Consider the following 22,274-nt stretch of genomic DNA (forward strand, 5'->3'; position numbering starts at 1 on the left):
CACCGTGGTCTCGATCTCCTGACCTCGTGATTCGCCCGCCTCGGCCTCCCAAAGTGCTGGGATTACAAGCGTGAGCCACCACGCCCGGCCTGTTAAAAACTTTTTACCAGCACGTACATCTTTTATCTTAAGCAGAGAGCACTGACTCATGCCTATATTCCCAGCACTTTAAGAGCTCAAGGCAGGAGGATGGCTTTAGCCCAGGGGTTCAAGACCAGCCTGGGCAAAACAGGCCGACCTCATCTCTCCAAAATATTAAAAAATTAGCCGAGCATGGTGGCTTGCACCTGTTGTCCCAGTTACTAGGGAGGCTGAGGTGGGAAGATGGTTTGAGCCTGGGAGGTAGAGGTTGCAGTGAGCTGTGATCATGCCAATGCACTCCAGCCTGGGCAACAGAGCAACAACCTGTCTCAAAACAAAACAAAACACCTTTTATCTTAAAAAGAAGATTGAAGGCTGGGCGCGGTGGCTCATGTCTGTAATCCCAGATTTAGGGAGGCTGAGGCGGGAGGATCACAACGTCAGGAGTTCGAGACCAGCCTGGCCAACACAGTGAAACCCTGTCTCTACAAAAAATACGAAAATTAGCTGGGCATGGTGGCGTGCGACTGTAGTCCCAGCTACTCAGGAAGTGGAGGTTGCAGTGAGCCGGGATTACGCCACTGCACTCCAGCCTGGGGGACGGAGCAAGACTCCATCTCAAAAAAAAAAAGAAAAAAAAAAGGAAAATTGAAAAAAATAAAAATAAAACCACAAAAGCAGATCATAGTACAAAATGAGGTTCCATTAAGAAGGAAATGACAGCCAGGCACGGTGGTTCACACCTGTAATCCCAGCAGTTTGGAGGCCGAGGAGGGAGGATCACCTGAGGTCAGGAGTTCAAGACCAGCCTGACCAACATAGTGACACCCCGTCTCTACTAAAAATACAATAATTAGCCAAGGATGGTGGTACACACCTGTAATCCCAGCTACTAGGAAGGCTGAGAGAGGAGAACTGCTTCAACCCGGGAGGCAGAGATTGCAGTGAGCTGAGACTGCACCACTGCACTCCAGCCTGAACGACAGAGTAAGACTCTGTCTCCATAATGAGAGAGAGAGAGAGAGAGAAAGGAAGGAAGGAAGGAAGGAAGGAAGGAAGGAAGGAAGGAAGGAAGGAAGGAAGGAAGGAAGGACGGACGGACAGACAGATGAATGCTCAGATGATAGAAGGAAAAAAAAAAACAGATTAACTGGACAGTGGAAGTAGACTATGGAAATGGTTTGCAACTAAATGACCACACCTGCAGTCAAACAAATTGAAAAAGTAGGCAAAACTCTATGTTTAATTAAACAACCTAGTTTTACTGTACATGCTAAAACACATATATTTTATGACCATCATCATGCTCCAACTGTTTAAAAACAGCTGGGCAGGTAGAAGGGTCAGTATCTTCAAAGGCACTGAAAAACAGTTGTTAACAGTAGGAATCAAGGAAAAGGGGTGACACTGGTCTATATGACAATGGAACTAAATAAAATTCTCCTTGCAAAGAATAATTACATCAGCATGTGCTCTTATTGCTCTGCCTTTCTATTAGGGCTTACTTTGATAAACAGTTTAAGGTCTCAAACCCCTGTTACAAAAGTAACATGGGGAAACTGAAAGTTAATGTCCTCATGACAATTCTCACATTAAATACTAAAAATCCGAAAAAGATCAGGACTATCAGAGGACATTTTGTAGAAAAGGGAGCATACAGCTTCTAAGACAAACGTGCCAATATTTTAAAGCCTGGTAAAGCATAACTGCTGGGAATGTCTCATAAACGCAACTGGAAAAATGAAAGGTAGACTTCTTAATTCCAGTAATATAATCAAATAGATGTCTCAAGTTCCAGAAATTAGAAAGTCAAATTGTGTCACTTCCTAGATCTCATGGTAGCAGTTTCTTACCTGTCCCAAATCCTGCACCAAGCCCAGTTCCAAGAGTCCCAGGTGCTGGTTTACTTCCAAAAATACTATTCCCACTGGTATTTGTGCCAAAACCTAGGAAGACAAAAGAATGAGTGGATTGTACTTTTAATGTAACTCTCAATTTCCTCTATAAGGGAGTTTAACACAAAGCAGTCTGACTCTAAGTTGTGAACCTTTCAGTTATATTTAGGACTCCTAACGTGTAAGATAACTTTAAAAACAAAGAGTTTCACATATGCAAACAAGTCTTCATATTTACTTAAATACATTTCAGCCTTGAAATAATTCAGAGGCCACACACGGTAGCTCACACCTGTAATCCCAGCACTTTGGGAGGCCGAGGCAGACAGACCACCTGAAGTCAGGAGTTCAAAGCGAGCCTGGCCAACATGGTGAAACCCCGTCTCTACAAAAATACAAAAGGCCAGGTATGACGGTGCGTGCCTGTAATCCCAGCTACTCGGGAGGCTAAGGTGGGAAAATCGTTTCAACCCGGGAGGCAAAAGTTGCAGTGAGCCTAGATCGCGCCACTGCACTCTAGCCTGGGCGACAGAGCAGGACTCTGTCTCAAAAACAAATAAAAATAAATAAATAAATAAAATAAAATAAAGAAATATCTATTCAATATAGGATAATATCAAAATTCAAGCCAAGTGAATGTGCTTGAGCTTTGGAAACACTGCCTTTGTAAGGCCCAAAGCTTTCAATGCATGTTTCAAGTTTATTTAGAAGAGAAATTAATTCCCCCTAACTTGCACTAAAAAAATGAAACAATTGGCCAGGCGTGGTGGCTCATGCCTGTAATCCCAACACTTTGGGAGGCCAAGGTGGGCGGATCATGAGGTCAGGAGTTCAAAAACAGCCTGGGGAACACAGTGAAACCCCGTCTCTACAAAATATACAAAATTAGCCGGGCATGGTGGCACATGCCTATAAACCCAGCTACTTGGGAGGCTGAGGCAGGAGAATCACTTGAACCCAGGAGACGGGGGTTGCAGTGAGCCAAGATCGTGCCACTGCACTCCAGCCTGGATAGAGGGAGACTCTGTTTCAAAAAAAATACAGTAAAATAAAATAAAAATAAAACAATCAACAAAGACACTTTAACTGAACCTAAAGGTCCTTGCTAAGAAAAAAATTACCTACAAAACTTTCTATAGTAGCTTTTATTTTGAATACATGAACCTGGCCTGGATAGTAATGTGTAGCTGATTACACATGGGAAGTCTCCTTCACTATGACCCACCATTCAGACAAAATCCTGTAATTCCGCTTTAAAATCCACAGGTATCAGCTGGGCACGGTGGCTCACAACTGTAATCCCAGCACTCTGGGAGGCAAAGGTGGGTGGGTCACTGGAGGTCACAAGTTCAAGACCAGTCTGGCCAACATGGAGAAACCCCACCTCTACTAAAAATACACAAATTAGCTGGGCATGGTGGTGCACACCCAAAAGAATCCCAACTACTTGGGAGGCTGAAGCAGGAGAATCGCTTAAACCCAAGAGGCACAGGCTGCAGTAAGTCGAGATCGCACCACTGCACTCCAGCCTAGACGACATAGCGAGACACTATCTCAAAAAAAAGAAAAAGAAAAAATATCCATAGGTATCAAACAAAGATCCTATTCTGTACTGCTGCCATTACTTTTCTTTTGTTCACCTATGTCCACAAAGTTTCATTATTCCTTTTGGAACACAGTATCAACAAAACAATTAATGAATATGTCATTAATTTCTCATAAGAGAAAAAAAATCATTAGCCAGAAAACCCTGTTTGTAAAACATATGAAGTCATTTAAAAGTCATAAAGCACTGGGCATGATGGCTCACGCCTGTAATCCCAACACGGTGGGAGGCAGAGGCGGGTGGATCACTTGAGGACAGGAGTTTAAGACTAGCCTGGCCAACATGTGAAACCTCTTCTCTACTACCACTAAAAAAAATCAGCTGGCTGTGGTGGTGCACGCTTGTAATCCCAGCGATTTGGGAGGCTAACGCAGGAAGATCGCTTGAACCAAGGAGGCAGAGGGTTACAGTGAGCTGAGATCACACCACTGCACTCCAGCCTGGACAACAGAGCAAGACTCCATCTCCAAAAGAAAAAAAAAAAATCATGGAGGAAAACTAGCCCAAAAAGATAACAAACAGAGTAAAGAGACTATTTTGGAACAGATGAAAGTATCACTAATATTATACTTTGTCGTGCCAGTATTTGGATTATTATCTCAATGAAAAAAATCAAGAAAAAAACTGAAGAATATAAAAGTTTAAAAACAATCATATTTCATGTCATTTTAAAATCCAAGCAAGTAGGCTGGGCCCAATGGCTCACGCCTATAATCCCGCCACTTTGGGAGGCCAAGGCAGGTGGATCACAAGGTCAAGAGTTCAAGACCAGCCTGGCCAAGATGGTGAAACCCCGTATCTACCAAAAATACAAAAATCAGCCCGGTGTGGTGGTAGGCGCCTATAATCCCAGCTACTTGGGAGGCTGAGGCAGAGAACTGCTTGAACCTGGGAGGTGATGGTTGCAGTGAGCCAAAATCACGCCACTGCACTCCAGCCTGGGTAACAGAGCGAGACTCCATCTCGAAAAAAATAAATACATTAAAAAAAAAACAACTCCAAACAAGTAACCTGAATTAATTGCAATATATTTGACTTAGACATTCATTGAATCTCTTCTTGAATTCTTCTAATAGCTATGCCACAAAAATGGGGTGCTGCCTACTCAAGCATCATCAATTTTCCTTGATGAAAACAGAAAATGTACTTGGAGATATTCTTTTTCTTTTTGAATAAAAATTTAATCAAAAGGGATCTTACAGCCCCATAAGCAGCAGAAAACAAGACACTCGTGAACTACCTCAAACCCACAGGAGGGAAATAAATCCCAACGTACACTGTTTATACCACACATTTCCTCCGATTCTCACTGACAAGTTTATTGACTTGTAAAATTCAATTTTACAAATTACAATTAAAAAGACAATTCAAATTCAGCACACAAGTTGGTGAGACAACTCAGATAAAGATGACACCTTTCATTTTCATATCAGTGAACGTGACTGTAAATATATTCACACACCAAAAAAAACCTCTAAGCAAATCAGAAATCTGCAAGCATCACTGCATCTTCTGCCTCCTGGGTTCAAGCGATTCTTCTGCCTCAGCCTCCCGAGTAGCTGGGATGACAGGCATGCACCACCATGCCAAGCTAATTTTTGTATTTTTAGTAGAAACGGGGTTTTACCATGCTGGCCAGTCTAGTCTCGAACTCCTGACCTCAGGTGATCTGCCAGCCTCGGTCTCCCAAACTGCTGGGATTACAGGCGTGAACCACCATGCTCGGCTTTTTTGTTTTGTTTTTTGGGGAGACAGCATATATATCTTAATATACATCACATATAACATCATATATATCTTAAAAAAATTTTATTGGCTGGGCGCAGTGGCTCACGCCTGTAATCTCAACATTTTGGGAGGCCGAGGTGAGCAGATCATGAGGTCAGGAGATCGAGAACATCCCGGCTAACATGGTGAAACCCCATCTCTACTAAGAATACAAAAAAATTAGCCAGACGTGGCAGCGTGGGCCTATAGTCCCAGCTACTTGGGAGGCTGAGGCAGGACAATGGCGTGAACCCAGGAGGCAGAGCTTGCAGTGAGCTGAGATCAAGCCGCTGCACTCCAGCCTGGGCAACAAAGCAAGACTCCACCTCAAAAAAAAAAAAAAAAAAAAAAAAAATATATATATATATATATATATATTTTATCAAGTGTAGCCTATATAAACACCCTTATAGTGTTCACATAAAAATAACGGGCTGGGCGCAGTGGCTCATGCCTGTAATCCCAGCACTTTGGGAAGCCAAGATAGGCAGATCACCTGAGCTGAGGAGTTCGAGGCCAGCCTGGGTGACATGGCAAACCCTGTCTCTACAAAAATACAAAAATTAGCCAGGTGTGGTGATGCATGCCTGTAGTCCCAGCTACTCGGGAGGCTGAGGTGGGAGGATCACTTGAGCCCAGGAGGTGGAGGTTGCAGTGAGCTGAGATCACACCACTACACTCGAGCCTGGGAGACAGAGTGAGATCTTGTCTCCCCAAAAAACAAACAAAACAAAAGAGCCAAGCGTGGTGGTTCACGCCTGTAATCCCAGCACTTTGGGAGACCAAGGCTGGCAGATAGGACCTGAGGTCAGGAGTTCGAGACTAGACTGGCCAACATGGTAAAACCCCGTTTCTACTAAAAATACAAAAATTAGCTGGGCGTGGTGGTGCATGCCTGTAATCCCAGCTACTTGGGAGGCTGAGGCAGAAGAATCGCTTGAACCCAGGGGGCAGAGGTTGCAGTGAGCTGAGATCGCGCCACTGCATTCTAGCCTGGGCGACAAGAGCAAAACTCCGTCTCAAAAAAAAAAAAAGGAAAAAAAGAAAAGAAATAATATTTAATTTTGAACATGAAGCATGCTACAAAAAAAAGAGCTTTATTAAACACACACATTTTCAAAGGGAGTGGAAATTGGTTCTTGAGGGACTAAAATATCACAGATTATGATAGTTTGTGGCCCTCCAAAGAGTCACACAAAATAAACAGATGCACAGTATTTGTGTGGTATGAAAATCTCAGGGGAAGAGAGAAGATGATTAAGAAAAAACAGGCCAGGCACGGTGGCTCACGCCTGTAATCCCAGCACTTTGGGAGGCCAATGCCGGCGGACCATGAGGTCAGGAGATCGACACCATCCTGGCTAACACAGTGAAACCCTGTTTCTACTAAAAATACAAAGAAAAAATTAGCCGGGCGTGGTGGTGGGTGCCTGTAGCCCCAGCTACTCAGGAGGCTGAGGCAGGAGAATGGCGTGAACCCAGGAGGCGACACTTGCAGTGAGCCCAGATCTGGCCACTGCACTCTCGCCTGGGAGACAGAGCGAGACTCCGTCTCAAAAAAAAAAGAAAAAGAAAAAAGAAAAACCGGTCCCATTACAGCAAATACTACTTAAAAATGAAAAAATAGTCTACAAAGGGTCCATGGGGAAGGAAGTGATAATAGAAAAGGTTGAGAAACGCTAATTGACCCTTAACTATCTTTCCATTTTAATTTTATAGGAAAGAAATAAGTAGGGATGGGTGCGGTGGCTCACGCCTGTAATCCCAGCATTTTGGGAGGCCAAGGAGGGCAGATCACCTGAGGTCAGGAGTTCAAGACCAGCCTTGCCAACGTGGTGAAACCCCATCTCTACTTGAAATACAAAAATTAGCTGAGCATGGTGGCAGGCGCCTGTAATCCCAGCTACTCAGGAGGCTGAGGCAGGAAATATCACTCAAACCAGGGAGGTGGAGGTTGCAGTGAGCCAAGATTGTGCCACTGCACTCCAGCCTGGGAGGGAGGGGAGAGAGGGAGAGACAGACAGAGACACAGAGAGAGAGAGAAAGAAAGACAGAGCGAGAGAGAGAGAGAGAGAGAGAGAGAGAGAGAGAGACAGACGCCAAGTATCTTACCCATGGTAACCAAGTCCACTGCCTCAAAACGGTTGTTTCAAACAGAGTATGACCAAAAGGAATTATAGGAACTATAATCATTTCTGGCAGTGAATGAGCAAAATGACTAAAGAGGATTATAAAAATCAAACCAAACACATCAATTTAGGAATTGGTACCTATCAATGACCTATCTACCTTCTTCATGTAGCTGATAAACATATTAATCTTCCAATAGATGTTTAATATGATCTCTTTCTCCAGTACAAGATCGTTCGAAAGCTCATTAAAAAACTGTGTTAACTGCTGACCTACACCAAATAACTATGTCTTTGTACTCATCTCCCAAAAAGAATCCATCAGTGCTTAGTGATGTAGGTGGCACACCAAATCCTCAAGAAATATTTGAACCACTATTTCCCTCGACAAACAGAATAAACTTCCCATATCTGATCTGATAGATGCTGAATTTTGAAAACATAATTAGGTAGTTATAAGATATATTGAAAATACTGACTGGGCATGGTGGCTCACGCCTATAATCCCAGCACTTTGGGAGGCCGGGGCAGGCAGATCATTTGAGCTCAGGAGTTCAAGACCAGCCTGGCCAACATGGTGAAACCTTGTCTCTACTAAAAATACAAAAATGAGCCAGGCACAGTGGTACGTGCCTGTAATCCCAGCGACTCGGGAGGCTGAGGCAGGAGAATCGCTTGAACCCGGGAGGCAGAGGTTGCAGTGAGCCGAGATCGAGATCATGCCACCGCACTCCAGCCTGGGCGACAGAGTGAGACTACACCTCAAAAAAAAAAAATAAATAAAATAATATCATGTTCCATAAAACTGGTTTACATTTTTCCAGCATATCTCCAAGACAGTAGGTTAAGGTTTTTAAAATTATTGTTCAATCTTTTCTGTATTTTCCAGATTTTCAATAACAAATATGTATACAATGAATATGCATTCAAAATTTTTGAAACGGTAAAAAATAAACTACTGAATAATTCCCCAAATCAGAAAGGTTTCAACTTTCTTCTATTATTTTTCTTATTTTATTTTTTCTTTAGAGACCTCCTTTCACTATGTTGCCTAGGCTAGAATGCAGTGGCAATTCACAAGTGTGATCATAGCACACTGCAGCCTTGAACTCCTAAGTGATACTCCTGACTCAGCCTCCAAAATGGCTGGGACTACAGGTGCTCACCATGATGCCTGGCACATTTCGACTTTCACTAAGAATAACCGGGCCAGGTGCAATGGCTCACACCTGTAATCTCAGCACTTTGGGAGCTGAGGTGATATAAAGACCCTGTTCTCCACCAAAAAAAAAAAAAAAAAAAGCAAAAACAAAACAACACAACAAACCAACAACAACAAAAATAAGAATAACCAATTATCTCCTGTATACTACCACAGGTTTGAAACCTGGCCTCATACAATGTGTTACTCAACCAAATGTGTTTCCTTTATGGTTTCTCAGCTATTGCTGAAGTAATCCAAAGTAAATGAAAGGCAATTTACATGCCTACTAATTATCTCAAGCCATATCCAGGACTTTAAACCTTTCCCTCTGGTACTTCACATCAAGCTACGGCTTACCTGAGAACTTTTAAATATTTCCAATCATACGAATCAGGAGAATAATGTGTGGTATAGTCAGTGTAACTTTAAGAGAGCCAAACCTGCTTTTTATATGTACCAAAATTAGAAGTGTTTGTATTGGTTCCTAAAGTCAGGGTTGGTTTGTTACCAAAGAGCCCGCCACTGGTTGTACCAAATGAAGGTGCACTGGTTGTGCTGCTTCCAAATGTAGTAAGCTTGTTATTGCCAAACAGGGTCTAAAAAGAATAGAATACAGGAAAATTTAAAATAATATTAAGACACACACCAAACTAAATACAGGTTACCTCAGGTATACTGGATTGGGTATGGGGTGAGAGAAAGATGTCCTAACTTTCATAAAAAGGTAGAGAAAAGATGAATAAAGGCTATCAAAAAATAATCTGAGCAAGATTAACTTTATAAACACAGAATGCTTCTGGCCTGAAAAGTTAATGGTAACCCCTAAGGATTACCACTGAAACACAATGAATCCAATGAAACCAGATTTCACTGAGGCAAAGAAAAAAAATAAGAAGGCCATCAAATATCTTTTTACCTGTTAAGAGAAATGTAGCAAATATTTGCTTTGCCAGAAGAAATCACTACAAGAAAAACTTTGAACATGCTACATGGATGTTCCTTGAAAATGCTATGCTAAGTGAAAGACACCAATCACAAAAGACCACATATTATGATTCCATTTACATGAAGTGTTCAAAATAGTCAAATCCATAGAGAGAAAGTAGGCTTAAGATGATCAGAGGAAAATCAGGAGTGACTGCCAATGACTATGGCATTTTTTTGGCATAATGAGTATGTTCTAAAATTAAATATGGTGATAGTTGCACACTTTGTTAATATACTAAAAACCACCTAGCTATACACTTTCTTAAAGAGACAAATTGTATGGCATGTGTACTATACATCAATAAATCTGTCACTAGAAAGTACTAGAAGCCGGGCACAGTAGCTCACGCCTGTAATCCCAGCACTTTGAAAGGCCAAGGCGGGAGCATCACTTGAGGCCAGAAGTTACCAGCCTGGCCAACATGGCAAAATCCCACCTCTACTAAAAAATACAAAAATTAAGGCCAGGCATGGTGGCTCACGTCTGTAATCCCAGCACTTTGGGAGCCCAAGGCAGGTGGATCACGAGGTCAGGAATTCGAGACCAGCCTGGCCACCATGGTGAAACTCCGTTCTCTACTAAAAATACAAAAATTAGCTGGGCGCGGTGGCGGGCGCCTGTAATCCCAGCTACTCGGGAGGCTGAGGCAGAGAACTGCTTGAACCTGGGAGGCAGAGGTTGCAGTGAGCCGAGATCGCATGCCACTGTACTCCAGCCTAGGCAACAGAGCGAGACTCCGTCTCAAAAAAAAAAAAATTAGCCTGGCATGGTGGCACACGCCTGTAATCCCAGCTACTTGGGAGGCTGAGGCACGAGAATCACTTGAGCCTGGGAGGGAGAGGTTGCAGTGAGCCGAGATCATGCCACTGCAGTACAGCCTGGACAACAGAACAAGACTCGGTTCCAAAAACAACAACAACAACAACAACAACAAAAGTACTAGAATGTCTTGAAGCATTATATAATTTTCTCAATTTCTTACCTCAATTATCTGTCCAAAGTTTAAAAAAAGAAAAGAGAAATTTCAATCTCCATGAAAACAGGACCATATGTTTTAGGGACTTTGTGTTCCTTTTTTATTTTTTAAGACGGAGTTTTGCTTTTGTTGCCCAGGCTAGAGTGCAATAGCGCGATCTCGGGTCACTGCAACCTCCACTTCCTGGGTTCAAGTGATTCTCTTGCCTCAGCATCTCAAATAGCTGGGATTATAGGCACATACCACCACACCCAGCTAGTGTTTTTTTTTTATTTTTAGGAGAGACAGGGTTTCACCATGTTGGCCAGGTTGTCTCGAACTCCTGTCGTCAGGTGATCCACCCGCCTTGGCCTCCCAGAATGCTGGGATTACAGGCGTGAGCCACTGCGCCTGACTCTTTTTTTCTTTTTTTAACCTACTCACAATAGCAAGTTCAAAGTTTCTTCCACGAGTACCTCAACAATTTCAACAACTTGATCAACCCCAAAAACATGTCATTCCCAAATATCATACCAATTTATCGTCTACAAAAGAGGGAAGAACTAGGAGTTAAAAATTATCTGATTCAAATAAAGCAAAAGAATTTCAATTTAGACTCAACAATTTAACCAATGCTATCAGAAGTATGATGCACACCAGCACTGAGGCAAAGAAATTTTAAAAGGGAAAGAATTTACTAATTGAAAACAAGACTGAAGTTAACCTGAAATTTCATTTTACATCAAATAGTATTTTGTTCTCAAAATCAAATCATATTAGGCTGGTGCAATAATACACCCAATAAAAATACTTGCAAGACAGTCAAATCCTTAGAAGAAAATTCCTTTAACAAATTTACACACATCTTCAAATTACAGTCAACTGTAGAAACCTACCGAACCAACAGCACCAAATCCAGTATTGGTCTGCCCAAAGAGACCTGTTCCTGTTCCAAATGCTGTCCCAGTGCTGGTGTTTGTAGCTGTCCCAAAAAGACCCCCAGGCTGTGAGGCTTGGGTTACTCCAAATAAACCCTGCAAAGAAGTTTATATAGATTAAAAGATATCCTGTAATAGTTTCCATAATGAGTCTCAGATTAATAAAAAAAAGTTACCATTTTTTTAAGCTTATATGACAGATATAAGGCTAAATAACTTATATAGATTATTTCCTTCAAAACAACCCTGAAAAGCAGGGAGTATATTTTTCAAAAAGCTCAGAGCATTTTAAAACTTGCCCAAGGTGCCACAGCTCCTGAGTGATAGGACCAGAAGTTCAAACCTATATTTAAGCCCCTGTTCTTCCCAGGATGATGAACTCCAAGGTCTTAGGCATCTATTAAATAATAAGACTTTAACTCTCGTGCTCTAAGAGATGTCAGGGTTGCAACAGTGAAAGCAAAATAGTATGTCTGGGTCCTTCATTTTTAACGATTTGGGTGAAAAGAACTAATCAGTATCAAGCTGGGGAGTGGACTTAGAATCAAGTAACCAAAAATAATCAGCGAAAATAAATCAACATGGACTGAGGTACGAGTGTTAGGTTAAAGAGCCTTAATTCCTTTTTTTAATACGGAGTTTCATTCTGTTGCCCAGGCTGAAGTGCAGTGGCACAATCTCGGCTCACTGCAGCCTCTGCCTCCCAAGTTCAAGTGATTCTCTTGCCTCAGCCTCCCAAGTAGCTGGGACTACAAGGGCACGCCACCATGCCTAGCTAATTTTTGCATTTTTAGTAGAGATGGGGTTTCACAATGTGCTCAGGCTGGTCTCGAACTGCTGACCTCAGGTGATCCACCCTCCTCAGCCTCCCAAAATGCTGGCGTGAGCCACTGCACCCAGCCAAAAGCCTTAATTCTAAATGAGAAACTATACTCATTTCCAATGAGCAGTCTGCATCATCCTATGTTTAACAATGTATTTTACTTACGCATTAATAAAGGAAAAATCCTGTGCTAATAGACTTGCTGAATAGGGATTTAAAGTTTTATTGAGACACAATTCACACACCATAAAATTCACTCATTTACAGTGGACTATTCAGTGATGTTCTGCAACCATCCCTACTATCTAAATTCTTAACACCCCCCAAAAGAAATCCCAGACCTATCAGCAATTACTCCCCATCCCTAGGGAATCATTAATCTTTTTCTATGGATTTTTTTTTTTTTTCTGAACATTTAATATGAATGGAGTCATAAAAAATGTGGTCTTTTGTGATGGGCTTCTTTCAGTTAGCACGTTTTCAAGGTTCATCTGTGTTGCAGCATGTATCAGTACTTCATTCCAATTTATGGTTGAACAATATTCCATTGTATGCATATACCACAATTGGTTACCCATTCATTGTTAATAGATCTTTAGGTTATTTCTACATTTTAGTCATTATGAATAATGCTATTATGTTCATTTGTGTACAAGTCTGTGTCTTATTTTTCTTTGGTAAATCCCAAGATGTACAATTGCTGGGTCATATCATAACTCTGTTTAACATTCTGAGGAACCACCAAACTGTTTTCTAAAGGGGCTGCACCATTTTACATTCCTACCAGCAATGTATCAGGGTTCCAACTTCTACAGGTTCAATACTTACTACCATCTTTTTTTTTTTTTTTTTTTTTGGTTGAGTCTCACACTGTCACCCAGGCTGGAGTGCAGTAGCGCGATCTCGGCTCACCACAACCTCCGCCTCCCGGGTTAAAGAGATTCTCCTGCCTCAGCCTCCCCAAGTAACTGGGACTACAGGTGGGCACCACCATGCCCAGCTAAGTTTTTGTATTTTTAGTAGAGAAGGGGTTTCACCATGTTGTCCAGGCTAGTCTCGAACTCCTGACCTCGTGATCCACCGGCTTGGCCTCCCAAAGTGCTGGGATTAAAGGTGTGAGCCACTGTGCCCAGCCTATTACTGTCTTTTTTAATTATATCTTTCAAATAGGTATAAAGTGGTATCTCATTTTGGTTTTCATTTGCCTTTCCCTGATGACTTATGATGTTAAGCATATTATCACACCACTTACATATCTTCTCTGGAGAAATGTCAATTCAAATCCTTGGCTCTTTTTAAATGAATTATTGTCTTATTGTAGAGTTATTTATATATCCTGGATATAAGTCCTGAGGGTTTTCAAGTATTTTCTTCCATTTACAGGTCTTTTAACTTTGATGATATCCCGTTGATATATAAATGTTTTTCTGCCATCTTTTTTTGTTTAGAGATAGGGTCTCATTATGTCGCTCAGGCTAGAGTGCAGTGGCCTATTCATAGCCACGATCACAGTGCACTGAAGCTTCTAACTCATGACCTCAGTGATTCCCCGACCTCAGCCTCCTGAGTAGCTGGGATGACAAGCATGTGCTAAAAGGCCTGGCTAAAAGGTTTTAATTTTGAAAAAGCCCAATTTATTTTTTCTTTTTCTGCTTTTGCTTTTGGTGTCATATCTAAGTTATTACTAACTAGGTTTCTTCTAACAGTTTTATAATTTTAGCTCTTGCATTTAGAAATTTGATCAATTTTTGGCCAGGCATAGTGGCTCACACCTGTAATCCCAGCACTTTAAGAGGCTGAGGCAGTCGGATCACTTGAGGTCAGGTGTTCAAGACCAGCCTGGCTAACATGGTAAAACCCTGTCTCCACTAAAATACAAAAAAATTGGCTGGGCACGGTGGCACACACCTGTAATCCCAGTTACTCAGGAGACCAAGGCAGGAGAATCGCTTGAACCCAGGAGGCGGAGGTTGCAGTGAGCCAAGATCGTGCCACTCCACTCCAGCCTGGGCAATAGAACAAGACTCTGTCTCAAAAAAAAAAAAAAAAAAAAAAAAAAAAAAATTTGATCAATTTTAACTTTTGCAGTTAAAAAATGCTGTGAAGAATCCAATCCCATTATTTTGCATGTGAATAATCAGTTGTCCCAGCACCACATGTTGAAAAGACTATTCTTTCCTCACTGAATTGTTTTGGTATCCTTGTTGAAAATCAATTGTCTACAAATGTGAGGGTTTATTTCTCGACTCTCACTTCTACTCAATTGGTCTATGTCTCTCCCTAGGCCAATTACTAACACAATTACTATCGCTTTATAGTAAGTTTTAAAATTGAGAAGTAAAGCCAGGTACAGCTGCTCACACCTGTAATCTCAGCACTTTGGGAGTCCAAGGAGAGCAGATTGTTCGAGCCCAGAAGCTCGAGACCAGCCTGGATAACTCAATGAAAACCCATCTCTACAAAAACTACAAAAATTAGCTGGACATGGTGGTGCATGCCTGTAGTCCCAGCTACTTGGGAGGTGAGGTGGGAGGATCGCTTAGCCCAGGAGGCGGAGGATGCAGTGAGCTGAGATCATGCCACTGCACTCCAGCCTGGGTGACTGCAGCGAGGCCTGTCTCAGAAAAATTAATAAAATAAAATTGAGAAACATGAAAGCCGGGCACAGGTGCAGTGGCTCATGCCTGTAATCCCAGCACTTTGGGAGGCAGACGCAGGTGGATCACCTGAGGTCAGGAATTTGAGACCAGCCTGACCAACATGGTGAAACCCCAGCTCTACTAAAAATACAAAATTATCTGGGTATGGTGGTGCATGCCTGCAATCCCAGCTACATGGGAGACTGAGGCAGGAGAATCTCTTGAACCCTGGAGGCAGAGGCTGCAGTGAGCTGAGACCGTGCCATTGCACTCCAGCCTGGGCAACAACGGCAAAACTCCGTCCCAGAAAAAAAAAAGAAAAGAGAGAGAGAAGCCTGAGGGTCCCCCAACTTGTTGTTTTTCAAGATTGTTTTGGCTATTCTGGGTTCCTTCTTATTCTTTCTTCAGTGTTTTTATCATGAAAAAGTGTCGAATGTTTTTTCTGTATTTACAAAGGTGATCATGTGGTTTTCTGTTGTTTAAATTATATCACCACACTGCATTACAATGATTAATGACCATATGTTGAACCAACCTTCCTCGGATAAATCCCACTTAGTCATGGATTATGATCCTTTTTTGTTTGTTTGTTTTGAGACGGAGTCCCACTCCGTCGCCTAGGCTGGAGTGTAGTGGCAAAATCTCGGTTCACTGCAACTTCTGCCTCCTGGGTTTAAGCAATTCTCCTGCCTCAGCCTCCTGCATAGCTTGGATTACAGTCAACCGCCACCCTGCCCAGCAAATTTTTGTATTTTTGGTAGAGACAGGGTTTCACCATGTTGGCCAGGCTGGTCTCAAACTCCTGACCTCATAATCCACCCGCCTCAGCCTCCCCAAGTGCTGGAATTACAGGCAGGAGCCAGCATGCCCGGCTGATCCTTTCCATATGTTTGTCGCCCAGGTGGGAGTACCATGGAGCAATCTCAGCTCACTGCAACCTCTGCCACCCCCTGGGTTCAAGCTATTCTTGTGCCTCAGCCTCCCAAGTAGTCAGGATTACAGGCACCAACCACTGTGCCTGGCTAAGTTTTGTATTTTTAGCAGAGAAGGGATTTCACCATGTTGGCCAGGCTAGTCTCGAACTCCTGATCTCAAGTGATCTGCCTACCTCAGCCTCCCAGAGTGCTGGGATTACAGGCATAAGCTACTGTGCCCAGCCCACACTTGTTTTTTAATCAGTAGAATTATCTCTAATTTTAAGATGAGGTAAATTCCAAGTTCTGATCAATTACTCATACATCACTTCATTCTTTAATTTCATACTTCCCTAAAAAAGGTCCCTAGAAATAAACTAGTAATGACCATGACGACCTTTTCTTTGGACACAGTATGGCTCTAAGTTGTAGGTCTCCCTTTAAAAAAAAAAAAAGAAAAAAATTTCTTTGTATGATTCCCAAGGGAATTAGCTGAAAGTTCCCTTAGTTCCTGTTGTTGGCTATATTCTGAAATATAGTCAGTAATGAATAAGTATTTTCTCCTATACCCTATAGAATGGTTGTAATCAATTTTCCAAGGTACAGCTTTAAGAGGGCCAAGTCCAGCCCACTAAGTAGTTCCTACTTAGTAATGAGAAAAATACTTTCAGAAAGGATAAGTGATCGCCTCAATAGCATCTCAACAAGTAAAGAGTAGAGCCCAGGCTAGAATCTAGGTCTTAATTATTCTAAGACTTTGTTCTCGGCCGGGCATGGTGGCTCACGCCTATAATCCCAGCACTTTGGGAGGCCGAGGTGGGTGGATCACGAGGTCAGGAGATCGAGACCATCCTGGCAAACACGGTGAAACCCCGTCTCTACTAAAAACACAAAAAATTAGCTGGGCGTGGTGGTGGGCACCTGTAGTCCCAGCTACTCGGGAGGCTGAGGCAGGAGAATGGCGTGAACCTGGGAGGTGGAGCCTGCAGTGAGCCGAGATCGCGCCACTGCACTCCAGCCTGGGCAACAGAGCAAGACTCCATCTCAAAAAAAAAAAAAAAAAAAAAAAGACTTTGTTCTCTTCCCTTCATTAAATACCCTCAACTCTTAAGATCTGCAGTAGAGGTAGAATTTGCTCATTTGACATGATTAAAGCCTCATTACTTAACTCTACAAATAAGACATGGAGGTAAATAAGGGTCTGTTTCCTTACCATGGTGTTGGTGCTTGGCTGTCCTATGGTGCTGGTGTTACCAAAGGAAAAGCCAGTGTTCTGGGTGGTTGTGGCCTGGCCAAATGGTTTGCTGAAGAGGCTGGTAGTCTGCTGATTCTGTTGGCCAAAGAGACCACCTGGATTTGTTCCAAATCCAGTTGTACCTTTTAGGAAAAAGAAAAAAAAAAAAAGAAAAAATAATAAAAAAAAGTAAACACCCCAAAATACAAAACCTTCCATTATCCAGTTATTGCAATAGTCTTTATGTTATCTACTACCCTTCATTCACTACTTGATAAGCTTTTCATTTTCCATCCTTCACTTAACTCTAGACTTAAACTTTAACTTCTGTAATAACACCCTGACCCCAAGAAGCCTAACTAGGCTAAATGATCTTCCCTTCTAAGTCCACAGCTTCCTTCTATTTTACAAGATAATACACTAGAAGTCAGCATGTGTATTTTAACCTTGCTAGTCTAAGTTATTGAGAACAAAGGCTTCTTCTTTACATGAATATACCCAGCCCAGAGACTGATATGTAATATTCAATAATGAATATGGGCCAATGTTATTACATCGGTAATAACAACATTTTGGGAGGCCAAGGCAGGAGCATCAGCAGTTCCTGAACAGCCTAAGCAACACAATGAGACTCCATCTCTACAAAAAAATTTTAAAAATTAGTCAGGCTTAATGGCATGTGCCTGTGGTCTTAGCTACTTGGGAGACTGAGGTGGGTATATGGCTTGAGCCTGAGAGTTTGAGGCTGCAGGGAGCTGTGATGGAGCCACTGCACGACAGCCTGGGTGACAGAGCTAGACAGTGTCCTCCAACCCCCACCAAAAAACAGAAAAAATTATGAAACATTAACTGGGCAGAATGGTGGGAATGTTACTTGGGCCCAAGAGTTCAAGGCTGCAGTGAGAGCTATGATTGCTCCACTGCACTCCAGCCTGGTCAGCAAAGTGCGATTCTGTCTCAAAAAAAAAAAAAAAAAAAGCATACTAAACTAAATCATGGAATATCAAGATTGAAAAGTACGTTAGGCTGGACATGGTGGTTCACACTGGTAATCTCAGTACTTTGGGAGGCTGAAGCAGACAGACTGCTTGAGGCCAGGAGTTCGAGATCAGCCTGGCCAACATGACAAAACCCCGCCTCTACTAAAAATACAAAAATTAGCCAATGTCGGGCACAGTGGCTCACGCCTGTAATCCCAGCATGCTGGGAGGCTGAGACGGGTGATCACCTGAGATCAGGAGTTCAAGACCAGCCTGGCCAATATGGCGAAACCCCATCCCTACTAAAAATTAGGGCTGGGCGGCCAGCGATAGTGGCTCATGCCTGTAATCCTAGCACTCTGAGAGGCCGAGTGGGGTGGATCACAAGGTCTGGAAGTTCAAATCAGCCTGGCCAAGATGGTAAAACCCCATCTGTACTAAAAATACAAAAAAATCAGCCAGGCATGGTGGTGGGCGTCTGTAATCCCAGCTACTTCACAGGCTGAGGCAGAGAATCGCTTGAACCCAGGAGGTGGAGGATGCAGTGAGCTGAGATCACACCACTGCACTCCAGCCTGGGTGACAGTGAAACTCCATCTCAAAAAAAAAAAAGGAAAAGAAAAGAAAAAAATTAGGGCTTGGCACCATGGCTCATGCCTATAATCCCAGCACTTTGGGAGACCGAGGCTGGTTAATCGCCTGAGGTCAGGGGTTCAAGACCAGCCTGGCCAACATGGTGAAACCCCAACTCTATCAAAAATATAAAAAATTAGCCAGGTATGGTGGCGGACGCCTGTAATCCCAGCTCCTTGGGAGGCTGAGGCAGGAGAATCGCTTGAACCTGAGAGTTGGAGGTTGCACTGCACTCCAGCTTGGGCAACAGTGAGACTCCGTCTCAAAAAAATAACATAAAATAAAATTAGCCGGGTATGGTGGCACATGCCTGTAGGGTGGCTGAGGTAGGAGAATCACCTGAGCCCAGGAAATCAGGGCTGCAGTGAGCTGTGATCACATCACTGCACTCTAGCATGAGCGACAGGAGTTAAGACCCTAAAAACCTGTCTCAAGAAAAGAAAAAGTAGGTTAAATATTACTTAAATATGTATTTTTGTGTGTGTATGTGTACGTACATCTCTTTAGAAGGCTATGAAAAGCTATAATTTTTGCTTTTCTCTACAGAGGCAAACTGGTGGCTGGGGAAAGTGTATAAGGAAAGTATATAACCTCTGGTTAGTTTTCTGTATTTTGTGAACTTTGTATATGTGCATTACTTATGCAAAAATAGTATTTTTGTAAAGTAAATTAATCGTCATCTTTAACTCCTCTTTCATATCCCACATTAAACCAATCCATCAGCAAATTCCATCAGTTCTATAATCAAACTGGGTCCAGAACCTCATCTTTTTTCTTTTCTGTCCTTCTTATTTAGAGATGGAGTCTTGCTCTGTCACCCAGGCTGGAGTGCAATGGTGTGATCTCAGATCACTGCAACCTCTGCCTTTCAGGTTCAAGCGATTCTCCTGCCTCAGCCTCCCAAGTAGTTGGAATTACAAGCGCTTGCCACCACGCCCGGCTAATTTTCATATTTTTAGTAGAGGCAGGGTTTTACCATGTTGGCCAGGCTAGTCTTGACTCCTGACCTCAAGCAACCCACCTGCCTTGGCCTCCCAAAGTGCTAGGATTGCAGGCGTGAGCCACCACACTTGGCCTCTTTTCCATCCTTGTCCAAGACACTAACACCTCTCATGTTGATAATAGCTTTCTAAGTAATTTGTTTCTACTCTCACAATCTATGTTCAATATAGGAGACTTCAGAATCATCCTTCACTCATAATCACATGACTTCTCTTTCAAAACAACTTCCAGGATTTCCTAAATCAAATAAAAATTCAAGTCTTGATATTAGCCTACAAAGTTGTATAAAATATGGCCCCTATATCCCCCAGTATTTTCCCTTGCCCTCTCTTCAAATGGCAAAAACTCAAGAGTTTTTAGACGCAGTTTCCACTAGCTGGAATGTTCTTCCCCCAGAAATCTGTACGTGCTCCTTCATCTTCTTCAGATATGTCACTGCTCAAACATCACCTTCTCATGTGAAGCATTCCTTAGTCATCTTCATCTTAAACTGTCTTTCTCCCTTTCCCCACATACATCCAGGCATTCCTCCCTATTCCTATGGTATCCCTGAATTACTATTTTTCTCCATAGCACTTATCCCAAAATGGCAATTATGTTTCAGTTTTAGTTATCTGTCTCTCCTCAATATAATCTAATATGATATCAGTGCTTACTAGTTCCAAAGGCAGTTTTGTTCTGACCATATGCAAAGCCTGAATTAGTGGTGGAGGAGCTGAAGAGTCCTGTTGCACTGGAAGTGGCTGGAGAAGATCCAAACAAGCCAGTTGTGGTACCTGCTCCCACCTGGTTCTGTGGGCCTTTCCTGTTAGCCTGATAATCCTCTAAACGAAGTTCCTGAAGGGAGGGAAGACATATTTCTAATCTTAACATGCAGCTAAAAATAATTATTTAGGAGGCTAAATACTTGAATTTAGTATTCAAGTTCTACATTCACATAGGAACCATGACTAAAAAAGAGAAAACTAAGGAATGACATTATATCATTACAGAAAAACATTTCCAATAGACACTAAAATCCATACCATAATTATCGTAAAACTACAAGCCAAAGAGTCAATATCTTCATCTCAGTGTTCTTTTACAAACAATACACTCTTTTGGTAAAATGCCATAAAATAATCCTAACTCTCCCCAGCCCTAAAATATAAAAATAAAATAAAAATAAAAATTATAGTGAATTAACAGACGCAGATTCTGTGGGGCAAAAAATTTAGAAAAAGAATAAAGTTTATCAATTTTGTCTCAAGTCCGGATGTTCCTGGCACAGCCCAATAAAGTAAGCATAGTTTGGTATGTAGAAAGAAGCAATCACTACAATCAGGAATGACTATCAAAATGTACAAAAACCTACTACATAAGCAGTAAGAATGAACAAACTAACTTCATGCAACAACATGGACGAATATCTCAATGTTGAAAGACAGTCATTAAAAAGTATATAATGTGGCTGGGCGCTGCAGCTCATGCCTGTAATCCCAGAACTCTGGGAGGCTGAGGTGGATGGATCACAAGGCCAGGGGGTTCAAGAACAGCCTGGCCAACGTAGCAAAATCCCATCTCTACTAAAAATACAAAAATCAGCCGGGCATAGTGGCGTGCAGCTGCAATCCCAGCTACTCAGGGGGCTGAGGCAGGAGACTGCTTAAATCCAGAAGGCAGAGATTGTAGTGAGCTGAGATCATGCCACTGCATTCCAGCCTAGGCAACAGAGCAAGACTTGCCTCAAAAAAAAAAAAAAAAAAAAAATTAGCTGTGTGTGGTGGCCCACACCTGTAATCCAAGCTACTAGGGAGGCTGAGGCACGAGAATTGCTTGAACCTGGGAGGTGGAGGTTGTAGTGAGCCAAGATGTGCCACTGCACACCAGCCTGGGTGACGGAGTGAGACACTGTCTCAAATAAAAAAATTTAAAAAAAACTTTTATTAAGCTGTACTTTGCATAATTTTACTAAAAACACATTCATATGCATGCATACACATTGCCCAGTGTAATAGAAGCAACATCCAATCAGAACAGACGATTAGAGTGGGCTCAGTGGCTCATGCCTGTTATCCCAGCACATTGGGAGGCCGAGAAAGAAAGACCGCTTGAGCTCAGGAGTCTGAGACCGGCCTGAGCAACATAGTGAGACCTCACCTCTACAAAAAAATTTTGAAAAATTAGCTGGGCGTGGGGCATATGTCAGTAGTCCCAGCTACTTCGGAGGCTAAGGACATGGAGCCTGGGAAGCTAAGACTGCAGTGAGCTGTGATTGTATCACTGCATTCCAGCCTGGGCAAAATAGCCCATCTCAAAAAAAAAAAAAAAAAGACCATTATGGGTGCTAGACCTTCACGTACCCCTGAATATTATCCCTGCCTAAACAAGTAGATATCTATAAATAATACTTGATTTTAAAAAATAATTTGGTTAATGTTAATTTTTTACATAAACCCAAACTGAACCCCTCTATCCTAAAGAAAATCAAAACCATTTTTAAAAGT

At 42.2% G+C, this 22,274-nt stretch overlaps 1 protein-coding gene across 3 annotated transcripts in view; it reads right to left on the reverse strand.

Annotated features, from left to right (window-relative positions):
* Positions 1-22,274, reverse strand: part of NUP98 (nucleoporin 98) — a 126,105-nt gene that overhangs the window by 79,328 nt on the left and 24,503 nt on the right. Inside the window, exons 7-11 of one of the 3 annotated variants that reach the window (XM_030794632.1) lie at positions 20,445-20,625; positions 17,153-17,316; positions 11,522-11,659; positions 9,215-9,278; positions 1,935-2,027 (exon numbers count right to left, since the gene is read on the reverse strand). In XM_030794632.1, coding sequence (XP_030650492.1) covers positions 1,935-2,027; positions 9,215-9,278; positions 11,522-11,659; positions 17,153-17,316; positions 20,445-20,625 — 640 coding nt within the window. Of the gene's footprint in view, positions 1-1,934; positions 2,028-9,139; positions 9,279-11,521; positions 11,660-17,152; positions 17,317-20,444; positions 20,626-22,274 lie in introns of all 3 variants that reach the window. The other 2 variants (XM_030794630.1, XM_030794631.1) reach the window with 2 other exon arrangements.

This window comes from Nomascus leucogenys, chromosome 15, assembly GCF_006542625.1.
Source record: "Nomascus leucogenys isolate Asia chromosome 15, Asia_NLE_v1, whole genome shotgun sequence".
Lineage (NCBI taxonomy): Eukaryota > Metazoa > Chordata > Mammalia > Primates > Hylobatidae > Nomascus > Nomascus leucogenys.